At 36.8% G+C, this 20,126-nt stretch overlaps 1 protein-coding gene across 1 annotated transcript in view; it reads left to right on the top strand.

Annotated features, from left to right (window-relative positions):
- Window positions 1–20,126, top strand: part of CFAP54 (cilia and flagella associated protein 54) — a 243,255-nt gene that overhangs the window by 147,559 nt on the left and 75,570 nt on the right. The window contains exons 47-51 of the mRNA XM_045587640.1: window positions 1,248–1,370; window positions 6,842–6,895; window positions 11,709–11,904; window positions 14,208–14,287; window positions 15,842–16,011. Of these exons, the coding sequence (XP_045443596.1) occupies window positions 1,248–1,370; window positions 6,842–6,895; window positions 11,709–11,904; window positions 14,208–14,287; window positions 15,842–16,011 (623 nt within the window). The remainder of the gene's footprint in view (window positions 1–1,247; window positions 1,371–6,841; window positions 6,896–11,708; window positions 11,905–14,207; window positions 14,288–15,841; window positions 16,012–20,126) is intronic.

The following is a 20,126-nucleotide window of genomic DNA, read 5'->3' as shown; positions in this document are numbered from 1 at the left end:
ATGAACTCCTTTAGCTTTTTTTTTTTTTTTTTTTTTTTTTTTTTTTTAGTGAAGCTCTTTATCTGGCCATTGATTCTGAGTGATAGCTTTGCTGGGTAGATTATTTTTGGCTGTAGGTTCTTGCTTTTCATCACCTTGAATATTTCTTGCCATTCCCGTCTGGCCTGCATGGTATAACTTCTTAGCAGCCAGAGAATAAAGTCCCAAGTCCCCACTCTGGTGCACAGGCCATCATTCATACCTACCCCCCATCCCTCTGCCCCTTTCTCCCTAAGCTCCTGCCATACAGGCTGTTCCTTGAGCACACCAAGACCCCTGTGACCTTTATTGTTGAGGTCTCCTTAGCACATTTTCATGTCTCTCTCTCCCTCACATCATTCCCAAACCTTTCTCAAACACCTTTTCCTCAGAGGAGTTCCTCCTGACCCCAGTGTTGAAGATAGCATTTTTGTCAGTACCCTCAATCTCTTCTCATGCTGTGTATATATCATTATGTATCACTTACATTTCGCTAAATATACATCCTGATGGAATATGTAAACTCCAAGAGGGTTTGATGCATAAGAGGTTGTCAATAAACATGTTAAACGAATGAATGAATTTGATAACTGTTTTCTTCTTATAGTTCCCTGATTGAAAGGTCTGCTGTGTTATATTCAAAATAAACTATATACAATGTATAGTTACCAACCACTTATTGTTGTTAAGTATATGTCTTTAAAATCTACAGTGCTCATTAATTATGGGTAAGAAAATTAGTGGTTGTCTCTATGTTGTGTTCATTCACCTCCTGGCTTATTTGACTCTCCTTGGGGTGTGAGAGACTATCAGGAGTGGTTTTTTTTGTTTTGTTTTTTCTTTTAAACTGAGGTTCACCATGGAAACATAAAGGTAACTCCAATTATTTTTTAATCCTTGCAGGCTTATCATATTTTTATGTGTTTGCCTCTAATGAAGCAGTAGCCACATTTGTAAAAACATCCTTTGTTTTGAATAGTCCCCTGGTGTTGTTGTGTTGTTTATTAGTTTCTTGGTGTATCACCCATGTGCCTTCTACACTAACACGTGCATCTCCATCACCCATATTTTCTAAACATTAATTTATTAACATGTTACCAACATTGACACTTTACAAACATTAAGTACAAATCTTGGATCTCAGTTGATAATTTTATTCTAAAATTTTTATTTTACAAGTAAAACAAACTGTTTCATTTTAAATCTCATTTTTTTCCTTTCCTTTAAAGATCGAAGTCCTCACAGAATTAAGATTCTTCTCCGAAGCCTTTCATGAGATAGCCCAGATGTTTTATGGGAAGCACATGCCTTCTCTAGTCCCGACCCCTCCTAAAGCGTATTTGAAAGTGAAGGTAAATCTATTGACTTGATTCAAAGCCATTTCTTTACCTTTTGAAGGCTACTTTCCTGAAATACAGAGAATGATTCCACAAAGGTGTGCTTATAAGTCTTCGACCCTAACAGATCTCTCTGTTCTGCCTGGCTATCGCTATTGTCAGGCTGTCATCTGTCTGGAATGGAAGGGTGTCATGGGGGAGGGAGTGTGGACTTGGAGTACATTGGTACAATAAAATTCCGTATTATAGTTATTACGGTTTCAGTAGACACATCTTATTAGCCACTACCTCTTAAGTTTGGGGAATAATCTTATAATTTCTGGTTAATGTTCTTAGAACAGTTTCTCCTCATTTTTTTTTTTTTTTTGTGTGTGGATGTTTTTAACTTATATGCTTTATACCAAAGTGTTAAACATGTTTTTTAAATTTCTTATGATTTCTGTGAGAAGACATTCCTCAATTTTGTCTGATCTTTTTTGTCTTTGGGGAATTGTCTTACCTGGCTTGCTTAATTTGTATTTGTAAATCAGATAATTGAGGCATCCTTAAAAATGTATACTGGTGTTTACTTCAAATCAGAGTGAACTATTGCTTTCCTTTGCTTTAGTTTTCATGGTGATCTGGGAATCACTGGTGGTCTTGTTTGGGGAAATGCTTGGACTTTCGTGGGCCAGCAATAAAGGAAATAGAAGGAGGTCACAAGTCAGTTTCCTGGGTGAAACAGTATGTGGGAGGGATGAGACTGATAGATAATGCTGGTGGGAGTCAAATTTGGAAGACCTAAAAGAAACCGGAGAATAGGCTGTAAGTCTTGAAAATTACTTAAGATAACATTATATTTATATATAATAAATTCATTACTTCGGCATAGTCCCCTAAAATGCATCTGCTTATTTCTTAGTCTGACAGGTACAGCATTATAATTTACTGTAACATGGTAAGCATGAGGTTATCTACAGAAAATCCTAAGAGGACATTCAATAGGCAATAGGATACTTGTATGTGTGTGTGTGTGTGTGTGTGTGTGTGTGTGTGTGTGTGTGTATACATGTATTGATCTATTTATCTTTTGAGGAATCAGTTGGGTTTTGTTCATTTTCTGTAGCATGAATCAATTATTTTCTTATCTCAGTAAAATTAGAGTTTTTTCATGCTTGCTTCTCAGTCAACAGCCTTCCCCTATTGTAAACAGTTTATATTTTATTATTAAAATCATATTTTAATTTAGTTAAATATTTATTGAGAGCTTACTGAATACAGGCACTATTCCAGGCATGAGGATAGAACAGTAAAAAGACAGATAGAAAATTAAAGCCTTCCTGGAGGCATACTACTCTTGGACAGTCCAGTGAGGAAGACAATAAACATATTAAGCACATAAATATATGTCATGTGGAGATGTGCTGTGAGGACAGGCAAACTGAGTTGGGAAGACAGAGTGTCCAGAGCAGTGGGTGGCTGTTTTATTGAGGGTGATTTGGGAAGTCTCTAATAAGAGAGTTTTGAGGGTGAAAGATTTGAGAAAGTAGCTTTCCAAGAAGGAGGAGCTAAGGCCCTGAGGAGGATTCCTGCAAGATGTGGTTGAGGAAAAAAACAAGCAGACAGGTGAGGCTGGAATAGAAAGGAAGAAGAAAAGAGGAGGGGGATGCAAGAGCTAGGCCTTATAGGACCTCACAGGGCTTGGTTAGGGCTGGAATTTACTCTGAATGAACCTTGCAGAGCTTTGAATGGAGGAATGACTGGATAGGAATTGAATATCAAATGAACACCTTGCTTGCTGTTTGGGGACTAGACTGTGAAAAAGCATGAGTATAAAGAGGGGACCAGCTAAAAGGCCTTTGCAAATAATCTGAGTGAGATATGACAATGGTTGGGGTAAGAAGTGAAAAGTGGTCTAATTCTGGAGTTTGCAATAGCAGAGTTCACAGCATTTGTGGATGATGGTTTAGATGTGGGATACAAGAGAAAGGGATCAAGTATTACTACAGAGTGTTCAACATGAGAAACTGGTAGGAAGACGTTTTTATGAACTAAGATGGGGAATACTGCTGAAGCCGGTTTGGCTCAGAGGTAGAGTGTCAGTCTGTGGATTCGATTCCGGTCAAGGGCATGTACCTTGGTTGCGGGCACATCCCCAGCCCAGTGGGGGATGTGCAAGAGGCAGCTGGTCTGTGTTTCTCTCTCATCGATGTTTCTGGCTCTCTATATCTCTCCCTTTCTCTCTGTTAAAAATCAATAAAATATATTAAAAAACCAAAAACACAAGATGGTGAATACTGCTGTGGCAGGAGTAGAACAGTGAGTATGAGATCCTGGCTCGACATACAGGAAGGGATGTGGTGTTGGTAGGTACAGAGCATATATGATCTGAAATTCAGGGGAGAGGCTTGGGATTCAGGTAAATTTTGGAGTATTAGCATAGATATTTACAATAATGGGAGTGAATAGAATCAGCTAGGGACTGAGGCAGATGAAAAAGGTAGGAGTCAGACAAATGACCCTTAGGGTCATCCACATTTGGAATCCAGGAGTGAGAGAAGGAGAAAGAAGCCAGTTGGGTGGAATGAGAAACAAGAGAGAATTTTTAATGGTCACTGTTTTCACTAAAATAAATAAACAATCTGAAGCCAATGTTGGCAGGTAAATGCCAAATTTCATTTTTATCAACTATTTATCATAAGGCAAAAGTGTGGGTACATTGTCTCCCAGTGTATTGGGACTTCAAATTTTGTATTCTCAAAATTCACAGTTTTACAGGTTCAATTGGAAATTTAAAAAGTATAATTAAAAGAGGAATTGTGTTCAGGTTTAAAATTAAAATGGGTGCCAATGTTATTAGTTATTTAAAGAAATAATTAGTGAATTAGATTTCAGTTATAAAAGTACAGTAGGTCATTGAGAGGTTTTTGGAAATTGCAACTTTAAGTGCAATGATGTATTATGAAACCAATTTCATCATAAGAAAATTGATATAAGGAAGATCAGTTTTCCTATGGCATATTTCTGGTCACAAAACCAAACATCACCAAACTTATAAAGACCCAAAAACACTTCTAATATTGGCCATTAAAATAATTGTGAACTATGCATGCATGTAAGAAAGATTCATAAAAAGAAGTAAGGTCATGGTTTTCCAACCTGCTTAATCCAATTCAGGGTCATGGGTAGCCGAAGTCTATCCTGGCAGCTCAGGTGCCAGATGGGAACCCATCATGGACAGGACGTCCCTCCACCACAGGGTGCACTTACACACTGACATTCACTCAGACTGGGACAATTTAGACATGCTAAGTAACCCAATATGCACATCTTTGGGATATGGGAGGAACCCAGAGACCCCAGAAAAAAAACAAAAAAAAAAAACACAGGCATGGGGACAACATGCAAACTTCACTTAGACAATGACCCCTACTAGGGATCAATTTGTTTCTTCATCAATGTTAATGAAATGGCATTGAATGAAATGACTTTATTTGAGTACCTGCTGTGTCTGAAAAGTCTTACAGATTATTATTGGATTTTTCTTTTCTTTTCTTTTTTAAATATATTCTATTGATTTTGTACAGAGAGGAAGAGAGAAGGATAGAGAGTTAGAAACATCGATGAGAGAGAGTCATCGATCAGCTACCTCTTGCACACCCCCTACTGGGAATATGCCCGCAACCAAGGTACATGCCCTTGACCAGAATCGAACCCGGGACCTTTCAGTCCCCAAGCCGATGCTCTATCCATTGAGCCAAACTGGTTTCAGCTATCATTGGATTTTTCACAGGCTTTTAAAAATTATATCTTTTAACATCCCATTCATTGATATTCTGCTCTCATCATCAAATCTAAAATCCCATCAACTCTCTTCAAATTATATCACCAAGGTTTTCCCCCTGGATCCACTCACTTTTCATTGTATTATAGGAGATGAAGAATATCTTCAAAAAAGCAAAAAAAAAAAAAAATTTAAACACTACTAACACTTTCTTTTAATAAGAGCTCTATATGAAATCTTGGATTAGTGGTTCCGCAAAAGCAGATCCTGAGACAAAGATTCGGGGGCAAATACTGTAGTATGTTTGGGAGGTGGTTCCAGAATGAATGGTGAGTGAGTGAGAAGGCCCGAGAGGGAAGTGAGAAAAGATCATTCTATGGAACTTTAAGAACGGCCCTGCTGTGGGCAATTGGGACTCTTTGAGAAACCAGTTCCCTATACTTCTGGAATGTTCTTGTGGCCATGGATTGCCCTCCAGCAAAGAGGCACAGATAAAGTAGGACACTTTCCATAGGTGGCTACCTGTTAACAAAAGCTGCTGGTGACTTCCTGGTGATCCAGGGGATATGAGCAGGACATCAGTATTGGCATCTACAAATGCATCCAACACAATGACACCACAATCTTCTGTGACAAATAAATTGAATATTTCCTAATGCAATATTTTGTTTAAAGCCAAACATATTAATAGGTAATTCACTAAAAAAAGAAAAGAACTACAAAGAGTCATTCTGAAGAATTAACATAATTTCACCTCAAACTGGCCAAGGTATTTTTAAGGGCTAATACTAAGTGCTGTTAAACGTGAAGTAATCCTGGCATTTTCATAAAACACTAAAGGGCCAGTGCATGAAATTTGTGCACTAGGAGGGCTCCTAGTGGCTGCTGGCCAGGTCCTCCTGCCCTTCCCCTGGCCAGCTCTGCCCCCTGGTCAAACTCCTGATTGAGGGGTCAATTTGCATACTATGCTTTTATTATATAGGATGGGGAGAAGTATAAATTAAGCCTTTTTTAAAATTTTTTTTTATTTTTAGTTTTCTCAATGTCTTCTTATCTAATGAGCCTGTAATTCTGTTTCTGAGGATCTTTTCAAAAGTGATCATCAGAAATACAAAAATAGTCATTAATGTTATTTAAATAGAGCCGTATGGTGGGGTAAGGGTGGGAAGTGGTCCCTTTAGATGTCTAACAAGAGGAAATAGGTTATTCTGCTGCATTCATAGGATAGAACATTGCCTAGCTATTAGACCAAAGCTTACAAATAAGTTAATGGTGTAGGAAAGCAATTATGATATAATGTTTAGTAAAAAGGAATACAGATCCATTTATAAAAATTTAAAATAGCCCTAACTGGTTTGGCTCAGTGTATAGACATCAGCCTGTGGACTGAAGGGTCCCTGGTTTAACTCTGGTCAAGGGCACATGCCTGGGTTGTGGGCAGCCAATCAGTGATTCTCTTGTATCATTGATGTTTCTGTCTATCTCTCACCTCTCCTTTCCTTTCTGAATTCAATAAAATATTTTTAAAATTTTAAGTATATCAAAAAGAAAAGACACCAAAATATTCACATTGACAACCTAAAAAAGTTTATTTTTCTGTGATTTTTTTACTTCTTTCTACTATTTTGTCTTTGACTAGAGCATGTGTAGTACTATTAACAGTTTTATTTAAAAGAACACTCAGTATTCTTGTTTCTAATGTTAATGCTTTGTATGTTGACAGACATTTCAACCATTTGACTCAGGAAAACCTCTTACTAGTAAAGAAAATATACAGGTAAGGATAACAATCATTTATATAAACATTGGATATATTCTATGGATAAGTTTTGATTCATTTCAGTCTATTTGAGAAAATTATGTAATGTGCTCTTCAATGTCTCAAATCCTGAGGTCAGACCTAATATTGGACACAAACTGAGCTCATTTTCAGATTGGGCAAATATCACTTATTGCTCCTAAATCTTTTCACTTACACATGCATTCAGTTTGTTCATCTAGCCATATCAAGTATCTAACTTTGATATTTGCCTGGATTCCCTACACAATAACGGTTGACTTTGATGTAGGAAAATAGCCCAATTGTTCAATCTCGCTTTTATGCATGTCCTTCTCCCCAGTTTGAGACTGCCTCTCAGACAATGGTTTGGAAAGTTTTCTTCTTTTATTAAGATTTTCTTTATTGAGAAATAATGAACATATCACGTTGTCTAAGGTGCATGATGTGTAATTTTATTACTGTATATATTGCAATATGATTATCTCCACAGAGGTGACAACTCCTCTAATTTCCACCATATTCTTTACAAAGGGAGGGCCAGACTGCCCCTCTCAATATGTTTGTTTTTGTCAATTGAATGATTGGGACATAAGCTTTGATGACCTCGTAGCATTTAAACAATTTGAAATAATTATTTTTAAAGATTTCAGGACTATCGGCAGTGTCTACTGGAAAGTGTTAGAGCACATGAATGGTAATGCAATCATTATCCAAAGGGGTTATGGACAGGTAAGGGGCTCTTACGCCCAGGTGACAGGTCATGCATATATATGGAGATATATATATATTTATACTAGAGGCTTGCTGCATGAAAATTCATGCACATGGGGGGATGTGGGGAAGGGGTGCACGGTCCCTTGGGTGATGCCCACCTGCTGACTTAGGCCTGCTCCCCGAGACCGATTTTCAAAAAGAAATAATCATATCCTTAGGTAAGGATTTTTTTTTTTTAAAGGTAATGGTTGCATAAAAATTCACTGCTGGCAGGGCTGAGGGGATTGGCTGCTTCTATCTTGTGAGGGTGTGGTGGTCAATTAGCATATTCCCTCTTTATTATATAATATATATAGCTTTATTATTTTTTTAATGCTAGGAAACAATATTCTGTTTTATTAAGTAAGGTATTTGTTTTTATTAAATAAAAAAATTTACTAATTTTGAGAGACACTTCAAACTTGCTTTATTTTTGTTCTCCCCAATTTTGATAGGAATATATAAAAAGTAATTTATTAAATATAATCTTATTACATTTTTATTGTTTATTTTATTTCACAAGCTTTACATATAATTATGCTTCAGATGATTCATTGTTATGGCCTTAAAGTTTATTTTAAGTTGTAAGCAAGTTGTGTAAAATTAAAGAGCTGTTATTAGAAAGTTACAAATATATATTCACATTTCATTTTAGTGTTCCAAAATTTTGGATGTTTAAGAATATTTCTCTCTTTCTAGTCATAAATGCAACATATCCTAAAAATACTATTTTAAAAAGTGGTTTGAGGTCTAAAAGGAATGTCTGCCTGGTCATTTTTTTAAACAGAAGACTGACAGGATAATGAAATACTGATTTCTATTAGCTAATTAATTAAAACAGAACTGTTGGTCTGCTAAGAGTCTTCAGATTATACTATACAGGGGTACTTTTTTTATAGAGTGAGAGAAAGGAGTGTTAAATAGCATTTCTAATTAATTTTCTTTTGATTCTCAAGGGTTTGTGTTTAATTGTCAAGACTCGTTAAATCACTGATGTGGAGAGAAAAGAGAAAACTCCTCTCCCCACCCTCACCCCCAAACGGGCTGTTGTTTTTCTAGGTCCGGGATATCAACCATTTTCCTAGTACAACAGTTTGTTACTAGCTGCTCCAAAGGCTGGCTCTTCTGTGTGTGCTCATTTCCACCCTTCAGAAGAGGTTAAGAAGGAATGGACAATATAGCAACAGACCTCCCATTGACAACATGGCTTCACACTCACCCAAACAATGTTTACATAAAACACTTTCTTTTCTAAAATAGATAGCCCCAGCATCAGCATTTTACATTAATACAACAAATATTTCAGAAGAGCCTATTGTACACAAAGCACTACTCTGGTGCTGTCCAATAAACACATCAATTTACAATACAGACAAACTCTAAACCCTCAGGAAATGTATATTTTAGTGGGCAAGACTAGTAATAAACATATAAGTAAACATTATAAATAAGTAAAGCATATAATATGTTAGAAGGTGAATCTTTTATGCAGAAAATAATCCCAGAAGTGTGTAAAAGGGATTGGGGCATAAGGCTAGGTTGGGTGTGATCAGGTTAGTTTTCACTGAGGTGACTTAAAACAAACTAAAAACACAATTCATATGATATATGGAGAAAGAATAATCTAGAAAGAGTGTACAGTGAGAGCAAAGGACCTGAGGCAGGATAGCCTAACTTGGTAAGAAACATCTTGGCCAGTGTTACTAGAACTGTGTGAATGATTGCAGAACAGTGGGAGATGAGGTCAGAGAGGTAACAGGGTACCATTTTGAAATGGGGCCTTTGCAAATTAGGTTCTTACTCTAAACAAAATGAGGAGCCATTGGAGGGTTTGGCCTGATTTGCTTATATTTTAAAAGTATCACTTTAGCTAATCTGTTGAGCCTTTTGTGTACTATATACTGTTTTTGTGCTGTCAATCAATTACATCACTCAACCAACAGCACAAATTCCCAGACCTGTGTGTGTGTGTGTGTGTGTGTGTGTGTGTGTGTGTGTGTGTGTGTGTGTGTGTGTGTGTGTGTAGTGGGGTGGGAGGTGGAGACCAAGAATACATTTTTAGATATATTCCGTTTGAGATATCTCTCAGATATTCAAGTGAAGGTACTGAGTCAGAAGTTGATTATAATGTCTTTTAAGTTCAGAAGAGAGATTGGAGCTGGAGAGAAAAACTTTTATTTCATCAGCATCTAGAAGAAATTAAAACCATGATTAAGATGATCTAAAGTTAGGAAGTGAGGAGGCCGAAGAGGACTGAGCCCTGAGACACTCCAATATTAAGAGGTGGAGGAGCGGAGAGGAACCCGCAGGGAAGACTGACAATGAGTGGCCAGTAGAATAGGAAAGAAATCAAGGGATTTTAGTGGTTTGAAAGCCAAGAGAAGCATTTTCAGAAGAAGGACTGATTAATAGTGTCAAATTTTGCTGATGAATCAAGCACCACAATTTACTGAGTCCTAAACATGCATTTTTTTTTTCACATTTAACATCTCTGAAATTAAAATGAATTTCACAGTTGAGGCCATGTGACAGTTTAATTGGCATATGAGATACATTTTACAGATCAGCAATTTTCAACCTTTTTCATCTCATGGCACACATAAACTAATTACTAAAATCCTGCAGCACACCAAAAAATGTATTTTTTGCCAATCTGACAAAAATAGTTATAATTTTTATTAATTCACACAAGACAGCTATTGTATTGGCTGTTGTCACTTTTTTATTTGACAATCAGAAAAGAGGTCATTGCATGTCAGGTATTGCATGTTTTAAAAATTCTTGCGGCATACCATTGTACCACAGCACACTGGTTGAAAAATCACTTAGATCATAAATAATATGACATATGAGATCTAAGAATTGAACATTGGATTTGTTCCATAGTAGACCATAGGTGCTGTTGACCAAAAGATTTCAATGTGGGAAAGATAGGTTTATAAGCAAATGAAAGGAGAGAGATTAGAATATTGACAACTCATTAGGCCATACAACAGAGAGCAAGAATTGGGGGAGTAGCTGGAGAGAAAGTCAGGAATATTGGGTTTCTATTTTTTGATATGGAGAAGACAGGATGGCTGTGTGCTGATGGGAATGCCACTTAGAAAGGGAACATTTATGATGGAGGAGAATGGTTGAGTAGACCAGTGGGGATAGGTCCCACGGCCTAATGGCAGGAAGGCAGACAGAGTGGTGAGGCAAGTGCTTAGGTAGGTTGGAGAGATGGTGGAACTGTGGGGTCTGTGGATGCTACTTGACTGCTTCTATTTTCTCAGTTAAGTGGAGAAATCAAGATCATTGCCTGGAAGGAAGAGTTAAAATCTAGAAACAAAGAAAGTGTGCAAAGGGTTGTCTGGGAGAGAGGGGGAATAAATGGACTGGGTTAGGTCAGGAATTTAAAGTGGGGATGCTGATCCTGAGAGGATGATTTCCCCTAGCCTTCTTCAAGTACAGGGTGCATCTACCAAGCTAGTTTCATGTTGGTTTTTACCAGGGAAATACAAGTGCAAAAGATTGGGGTCTGGGAGTTGAGGGTATTCACCAGGCGGAGGTCTGGTGATTGAGCACAGATCTAAGCTGGGTAGGGAGCTGGCTTGTCTCCCCATCCTCCCATTCCTATTCTCGTAGCTCTAAGTTACTCACATGAAAGCAGAGTGGTCAGAAGGCATGGCTACTGAGCTATTGTAGTTGGGGGGGGTGTTGGGGGATAATGGGGAAATAAGGACACATATGTAATACCATAATCAATAAAGAAAACTTTTAAGTGTGTCCTCCTTTGCTCTCAGCCCTGTTTCACTCTCATTATGTGGCAGGGGGAGCTCCTGGGGCAGGTTACAACTTGGTGGGGAACTGCAGAGGTGCTGTGGAGCCTGGGATGGTTCTGACATCACACGTTTCTCTTGATAGACATGCTATTCATGGTACCTCATGTCTGTCCCTAAAGTCTTTTTTTTCCAGAACCAAATAAGGAATGCAAAAAGAGGACAGAAAGGCAATGATATATAAAACAAGATTTTACTTACTTGCATTTATAAATTCTTTCCCCCCCATTTTTTAGGCACTCGACGACTTAATCAATAAAGGCTTGCCTCACATTCTGCATTCAGTTGGCCTGCAACATCTTTCAAATAAGTTTTCTTTTGTTAAAGCATACTTGTTAGTAAGTATGGCTGAAACAATAAATTGCGTTCCAGAAAATATATTAAAAATAAGCTCCCATGGGAAGAACAAAATGAACATCTCAAACTTGAAAGGTAATTTTTTGTTTCATTCTTTTCTTTCTCCTTTCTGGCTCCAATTCTGCCCCTCTCCACCCCAGTAATCCCTATGAACAATATAGTATCTATTCTTCCAAATTTTCTCTAAGCTTACAAATGACACACATATGCTTATGTTTAAGTACAGGCATATCCACATTCATCTAAATATCTCCATATCCATAAATTTTATACACACACACACACACACACACACACACAGTAGGATTTGTCATTTGTTTACAAATGATATATTTTTATATTTTTCTGCATCATGCCTTTCTCATGCAAGAAAACTTCACTAAAACTGCTCCTAAGTCAACTGCTATTGCTTTAGTCCACTATTCTGGCTGTGCAATGTTCTATGATGTGAATGTTCCATGGTTGTTCAATCATTCCCATATTGTTCAATCATTCCCAATCATTCACTTTGTTTCTAGAGAACAGTTCTGAAGCACTACCTATCCATATGATGTAGTGTATATTTCTATGAGTTAAGACACCCATGGATGGAATGTATGGGCCATAGTGTATATGTATTTTGAAAATGTATTAGACTTCACCATAAAAAGAATTGTTTTCACCTTCAAGTATGATGTTAACTGTGGGTTTTTCACATATGTCTTTTATCAGATAGAGGAATTCCTAATTTGTTGAATGATTTTGTCATGATAGAATGTCATTAAATGGCATTTCTGCATCTATTGAGGTGATTCTGTAGTTTTTGTTTTTAAATAACAATACACACATATGCATTACATTATTATTTGACTTTTGAGTGCTTAACCAACCTTGCTTTCTTGGAATAAATCCCACTTGATCATGGTGTATACTTTTTATTTATTTATATATTTAAAATATATTTTTATTGATTTTTTACAGAGAGGAAGGGAGAGAGATAGAGAGCTAGAAACGTCGATGAGAGAGAAACACCGACCAGCTGCCTCTTGCACATCCCCTACCGGGGATGTGCCCACAACCAACGTACATGCCCCTGGCCGGAATCGAACCTGGGACCTTTCATTCTGCAGACCAATGCTCTACCCACTGAGCCAAACTGGTTTTGGCGGTGTATGCTTTTTTGTTTTTTTTAAGTGTTGTTGATTTCTGTTTGCTACTGCTCCACTGAAGATGTTTGAATCCATATTTATAAAAGATAGTGGCAAGTAGTTATCTTTTTAGTGGTGTCTTTGTCTAGTTTTGGTATCAGAGTAACATTGGCCTCTGTTTTAAAATGTAAGTCTTATTATTATTCAGATATGGTAAGGACAACAGATTAGGAGATGGCTGCCAATGAAAATACAGTTTGTTATTTACAGCCCCCGAGAGAAGGGATACAGCATGGAAGGACCACAGAGGGAAGAGCCATACAGGAGGCAGAGAGATCAATGAGGAAAATGTGGGTCCTCTTAGGGTGATGTTCATCCTATGTGGATGCTCATCACAGGGTTCTTCATACCCAGCTACAGGCATTTGTTTTTCTATCTTTGTCTCTCACTTTCTTCTATGACTTTAGGGAAGAAGACCCAGTCCCAGATCATCTGCTGGGCCTTTCCCAATGCTCACACCCTCCCTTATACTCAGCACCCTACTAGCTCCACATCCTCCTAATGGAGGAGACAAGCCAGATAGGAAGAAGAGAAGTCTGCTGTGCTCAGTTCCATGTTCTAGGCTCTTTCATCCTACTCATTTCACTTAGTGTCTTTAGGTGGGTAATTTTTGCAGTAATTCCTAGTCAAACAATGACTTGTAGTTTCCCCCCCTCTTCTGTAGTCCAGAAGCCAGGTTTACCACAGCAGGCAAGACCTGCGACATAAATTCCCTGAACTCTCCCTGGCTCAGAATCAGAGCCAGCTTCGTTCTGTGGGTGGGAATTTTGAGATGTTTAAGGATTTTCAATTGCGTTGTTCAAAATGATGTGACTCTCCAGTCTTAGAGCCTGTGCAAATCAATAGAAATGATACTTCCAAGAATATCTTATGGACATATTATAAATGTCTGGAAGACTCAGAATACTTTGAGGATGTTAAGGTGTTTTAGAATTCCAGGAGAGGAACCAATAGCTGATCACTTGAATAACACACCACTGACTTGTCTGATTTGTTGTAAGAATTAGCCTCAGTCTTCTAATATATCATGTTTAGAGACTATTTGAGATAGTAATATATTTATAATTATCATTGCAAGGGGTTGTTAGTGTTAAATTTATGGCTAGTTTCCCAATTAATAATGAATTTTATTAAGTAGAATTAATATTTAAACTAACCACAGCTATCCTTTCAAAATGTTGTGTCTTACAGAGCTACATTCAAAGGATAATGGAGGCATATTTGGTTATTTTAAAAAACTAAAAGAGGACCTCACTCTTAGTACACTAAAGGTGAGTTTAAGAATGTTTTCAAATCACAGTAACTCAGTTACCAAGTTGCTCACTATTCAGCCATGCACAGGCCTATTTCTTGGTTGTGCTCGCAGTTAAGAGGCCAGGTAGCTTTTCTCACATAAGCAGAAACTTTTCCCCATGAGAAAAGTTAGATACCCACAGGTGTCAGACTTTGACTATACAACCTGGTTAGGTGCGGCAGAATATATGATTCTTCATTGAATAGGATTTGGTTATTCCATACCATGTTTCTCATTTCCTAATAATAATAGTGATAACAACAGCAACAAAAATGGCTACCACTTATTCAGTGCTTACCACCTGACAGGCACTTTGCATGGTTATTTTCACAGCAGCTCTGTCATGTAGCTATTAATCATTTTTGAAGTATGTTGTGCTGAGCCATGAGAACATTGAAGCTTAGACAGTTAGAAATTTACTAACAGTGTGCAGCTAATAAAATACAGACCATGTTCTTAACCATCATCATATAAATTGGCCTAGAACTTGTATACTATTTACTACTCTAAACAAACAAGATTTTAGAGGCCCATTCCTTGAAAGCTTGGTAGGTCCCTTCCTATTTTTCCATGTCAGGTTGCTCTTTTTTATGGATTGCCCATCTCAAAGTCTCATTATCTTCACATTGCTAGTTATGTGATCACAGCTTAACTTGAAATGCAGTTGGTTCTGATTATTCACAGATTCACTATTTGCTAATTTGCCAATACGAAAATTTATTTGTAACCCCAAATCAGTAGTTATGGCTCTTTTGTGGTCGTTTGTAGACATGGGCAGAGCATAGAGAAATGTGATTTGCGTAGTACACACATTCCCAGCTGGGCCGAACGAGGCAATGCTCTGAGTTTTTGTTTCCATTCTCATACTATGAAGAAATATCTTCTTTCATGGTCTATTTATGGTCACACCTTTGGAATTTTCATGCTTTTCGGTTGCTGATTTTATTATTTAAAATGACCCACAACTCTGGTCCTAAAGTGCTGTTTAGTGTTTCTAAGTGCAAGAAGGCTATGGTTTGCCTTATGGAGAAAATAAGTTAAGTTTCAGTCAGGCATTATTTATAGAGCTATTGGTTGTGAGTTCAGGGTTAATGCACCTATAATATATATTAAATAATGTGTGTAAGCACACATTGAACAGTTACGTATTGACCAGTTGACAAAAATGTTGTGACCAGAAGCTCCCAGGAACATATTCCTGTATTTCCTCAAGGAACTGTGGTTTTCATTATTTGCTAATTCAGTGTTTGCAGCAACTTTCTGGACCATAACTACAAGCTATCCCATAAATAATCATGTATGTGATAGGTTGTACATACAACAAAGGGTAACAGTTGTACTTGCTTATTTTTGCCATGACCTGCCTTTTCATTCTCTGTTGCTTTGTGCTGTTCATTGATGATGATGTTCAGATTTCCTTTTTGGTCTTCCATTGGTAGTTACTTCAGCACAAAAAATATTTGGTGAATAATAATGAGACATTACTTGCATTATTTCTGAACTTATGTAATTGTGTGGTATTCTTTTTTAGTCAATTTTACTGACAGAAGCTGAAGACAGGCTCAACTCCCTGGTGTCAGAGATGGAGCCGCCAGGCCAGAAGGGCCTTGCCCAGTGCTCTGTGAGCCAGCTGGAGATAGTGATGCAGGCCCGGCTGCAGCTCGCTGCCATTGCCCTGCAGAGACACCAGGCGGCGTATAGGTGAGTCTGTGCACAGAGGAGTTTCTTCTTTCCCATAATCTGATAAATATATCTAAATTTTATAAATTCCTAGATAGAGTCTACCCATTTTTTTTTCAAGATAGTTTTAACATTATTATTCTTAAAAGTACGGATTACAATTTTGGTTTTTTAAAATCTTAACTTTCTTTATGATATTGAAATTCCATGCATTCAACTCCATGAATGAGATTCAGAATTTGGAAGGGGAGTTAATTTTTAGATTAACTCCCCTTCAAAAAGGAGAAGGCCCTGGCTGATGTGGCTCTGTTGGCGTGTCATCCAATACCTTGAAGGATCATAGGTTTGATTCCGGATAAGGGCACATAAACTGGGTTGTGGGTTCAGTTCCAGTTGAAGTGGGTACAGGAGGCAACCATTCAATGTTTCTTTCTCTCTCTCCCTTCCTCTCTCTAAAATCAATGAACATATCCTCGGATGAGGATGATAATAATAATGATGAAGGAGAAGTCCATCTGCAGCTTTTGTAAAGAGGCAATCAATTCAGCAGAAATCCCTTTTGTTTTGATTGGAAACATAGAATCATCTCATCACTGGGTGCCTTGATTGAAGGCCATTCTGTGATTAACCACATCTAAATTTGATTTTATGCTAAGGACAGTCTAGGTTTGGGAAATTTGTGGTCTCTAAGCGATGATGAAAATCCATAAAGTCGTCTTGGAGCAGTGATTCTCAGTGTGGTCTGCAGATCTCCAGGGGTGTCCCTAAGATCCTTTCAGGGGTTTGTAAGGTTAAAACTTTTTATAATAAAACTAAGATGTGATTGTCCTTCTTGTGTTGTTACTTGCACTGGAGATGCAAAAGCAACTGGTAAAACTTCTGTCATCTCCTCATGAGTCAAAGCTGTGGCCATACTTGTAGTTATCCCATATTTCACTGCCACACTCTTGCAATAAAAAAGGCCAGTTAACTTAAGAATGCCTTTCATGAAGCAATATAATCTGTTACATTTATAATCCCTATCCTTGAATCTATTTTTAATATTCTGTGGGAATGTTAAATGGAAAATACACCTAGAGCCCTTTTATTGTGCATCAAAGTTTGATAGTTGTCTTGAGAAAGCCAAACCAGCTGTTCTTTTATTCATGGAATGTTTTTTATTTAGGAAAAAAACAACACCCTGAAAAATATGGTTATTCAAACTTGAGTATTTGACAGGCATTTTATTGAAAAGGACCAAAATGGACAAGCTACTTCTGGGAAAACAACTAATATGTTGTATTTTTTTTTTAACCAATCATAATATCTAATGTTTCATAGGAAAACTAGAATTTTGGGAAATTTGTATTTGCCACCATGAACTTGACAATTTTGTAATGGTTAGATTTTTTGAATGAGATTGATAGTAATGTTAACAAGCATCATTTCTAAAGTTGTATAATGAAGTGTTTCAACATTTAGGGGATCTTCATGCTCAAGAAGTTAATGTTTTCTAAATGACCAGTACATGATGTTCCAAAATCCCAGTTAACAACATAGACCAGTGATTTGTAACCTTTTTTTGTCCATGGCTCATAAAAACTAATTTCTGAAATTATGTAGCACACCAAAAATATTTTGTTGACCAAAAATTAGCTATAATTTTGATTGATTAAAAAAATAGTATTCAATAGTTACTACTCTTTTTGCTCCAAAGAGACTAAAAAAAAAATCTAGGAACACCCCTAGAGATTCTCCTACACTTGTATTTAAGAATTTTTGGTACAAAGAATTAACCAATCAGATGCATCCTTATTATGCAACATGACCAATAAAATACAACTCTATTAACAAGTATATTTTTATGGTTCAAGACAGGGAATTAATACCAGACAGCTATTGTTACATTGGCTGTTATCATTTTTTATTTTACAAGGGAAAAGACGTCAGTGCCCCTGACTAAATAGTCAGGTATTGTATATTTTAAAAATTATTGATGCACACCAGTTGAAATTACTGAGATAGACCAATAGGTTTTGATATAAGGGAGTAGGAAAAGTTCATCAATATTCACAATTATTTGAAGAAGCTATTAAAATACTCCTCCCACTCTAATGATTATCTGTGCAACCTAGTCTTCTTTATATACTTCAGCCAAGACTGTATGTCTCAACATACTGAAAGTAAAAGCACATAAAATAGTCTCATATTAAGAAGATTTTCTATTAAGTCAGACATTTTATTTGAAAAAAAAAGTGAAAACAATGTTATTCGTCTCACTAATTTCTTGATGTTTTAGAAAATATAATTGTTTTTCTTTTCTTTTTTTTCCAATCCTCACTTGATTAAATGTTTTTATTGATTTTAGAGAGAGAGAGAGAGAGAGAGAGAGAGAGAGAGAGAAAGAGAGAGAGAGAGAGAGAGAGAGAGAGAGAGAGAGAGAGAGAGAGATCCTTGTAAGAAAGAAAGGTTTTGAGTTACTGCTTGGAATTTTGATCTGTAACTAATATTCTTTGTGAAATCTACAATGCAACATTTCAAAATGAAAAAAAGTAGAAACATTAATCAATTGCCAGCTGTACACATCAGAATGGGGATTGAATCTGCAACCTAGGTATGTGCTCTGACTGGGAATTGAATTTGGAACCTTTTGGTATACAGGATGACACTCCAAGCAACTGAGCCACACAACCAGGGCAGTTGTTTTTATTAAAATGCATTATTATATTAGCATATAATGAGTTTATTGTTTTTATTTTAAAATAAAGTAATAAATACTCATGAAGTTAAAAATTTCTCAGCTTAAGTTCTAATATGATATTGATGGAGCCCTTTAGGGTTTTCAATAATTTTAAGGGTATAAGTGAGTGCTGAGATTTTTAAAAAGCTTGGGAAGTATTGTTACATTCATGCCTGTCTTTTAAAAAATTAAAAATATATTTTATAGATTTCAGAGAGGAAAGAAGAAGGAGAGAGAGATAGAAACATCAATGATGAGAGAGAATCTTTGATAGGCTGCCTCCTGCATGCCCAACACTGGAGACTGAGCCTGTAACCTGGAAATTTGCCCTGACCAGGAATCAAACCATGAAGACCTCCTGGTTCTTAGGTCGATGCTCAACCACTGAGCCACACAGGCTGGGCCATGCCTGTCTTTGAATACTATGGTAGTTGATTGATGGTAAAATAGGTCTTGCATTATAATATATTATTTTCTTCTTTGAAGTTTGAAGAGAGAAGGGACTTTTACTGTATAATTTCCTATAGAAAATATACGATATGTGAATATATCTAAATATGTGTTTTTAGATAAGTATGACAATAAAATTTATGATTGTATGATTTCCTGTAGAAGCATATGGAAAATACAGAACTCTTTTCTTACACAGTGTCCCACACAACAGCACCCGTCATTCTTTTCCCAGTTCTCTACATATCTTATACTCTTTGGCATAGAGGACATGAGTGATTTTTTTTATGGAAGAAGGAAATTAGAAACTAATAATTACCAAATGGCCACTGAAATGAGTGTTACAATAGAACTTTAATTTGCGACCAGATAGAATATGCAAATAATGTGCAAGTGTATCAGAATCACTCCTATTTTAAATACATCAACCTGACCTTTGGGACAAAACCTGCAAAATTTTCAAATTATTGCCTTTTTTTTTTTTTTTTTGCAGCAGAGGTGTCATTTGGGAAAGCCTACTGTCAGGATGAATGAGTTTCTCTTAGGTGAACTTTACCCCCCATGAGCTTCTGTTTGGGAGCTGCTGGAAGTGTTGGACAGTCTCTTTCCCAAATGAGGGTTAGCTTGACATTTCATGATACTTCTAACATAATTATGTGTCAAGGAAATTGAAAGGCACATTCCCTAGGGTGGCAGGTAAAGTGAGCCGCATGGATTTTAGGAGAACAAACTGACCACTTTTGCCATGAATGGTAATAAGAAATAAATGGGATCAAAATTATTCAAATGATATTTCTACTTGTTAGGGTTGCCTCCCTCAGAATCCTGTCTTTTTCTTTTTGAGTAAGTGTTCCTGTCTATCCTTCTTTCTATGTAATGTATTGTTTAAACGGGATAACATCTGAGCCTGTTAATTTTGTGTCAGAATGAAACTTCTTTCCTTTGGGATTTTAGACTGGTTATAGTG

Source organism: Pipistrellus kuhlii, unplaced genomic scaffold, assembly GCF_014108245.1.
Source record: "Pipistrellus kuhlii isolate mPipKuh1 unplaced genomic scaffold, mPipKuh1.p scaffold_m20_p_3, whole genome shotgun sequence".
In the NCBI taxonomy this organism is placed as follows: Eukaryota; Metazoa; Chordata; class Mammalia; order Chiroptera; family Vespertilionidae; genus Pipistrellus; species Pipistrellus kuhlii.
Note: the sequence above shows the minus strand (reverse complement) of the source record. Positions and strands in the feature narration are given on the sequence as shown.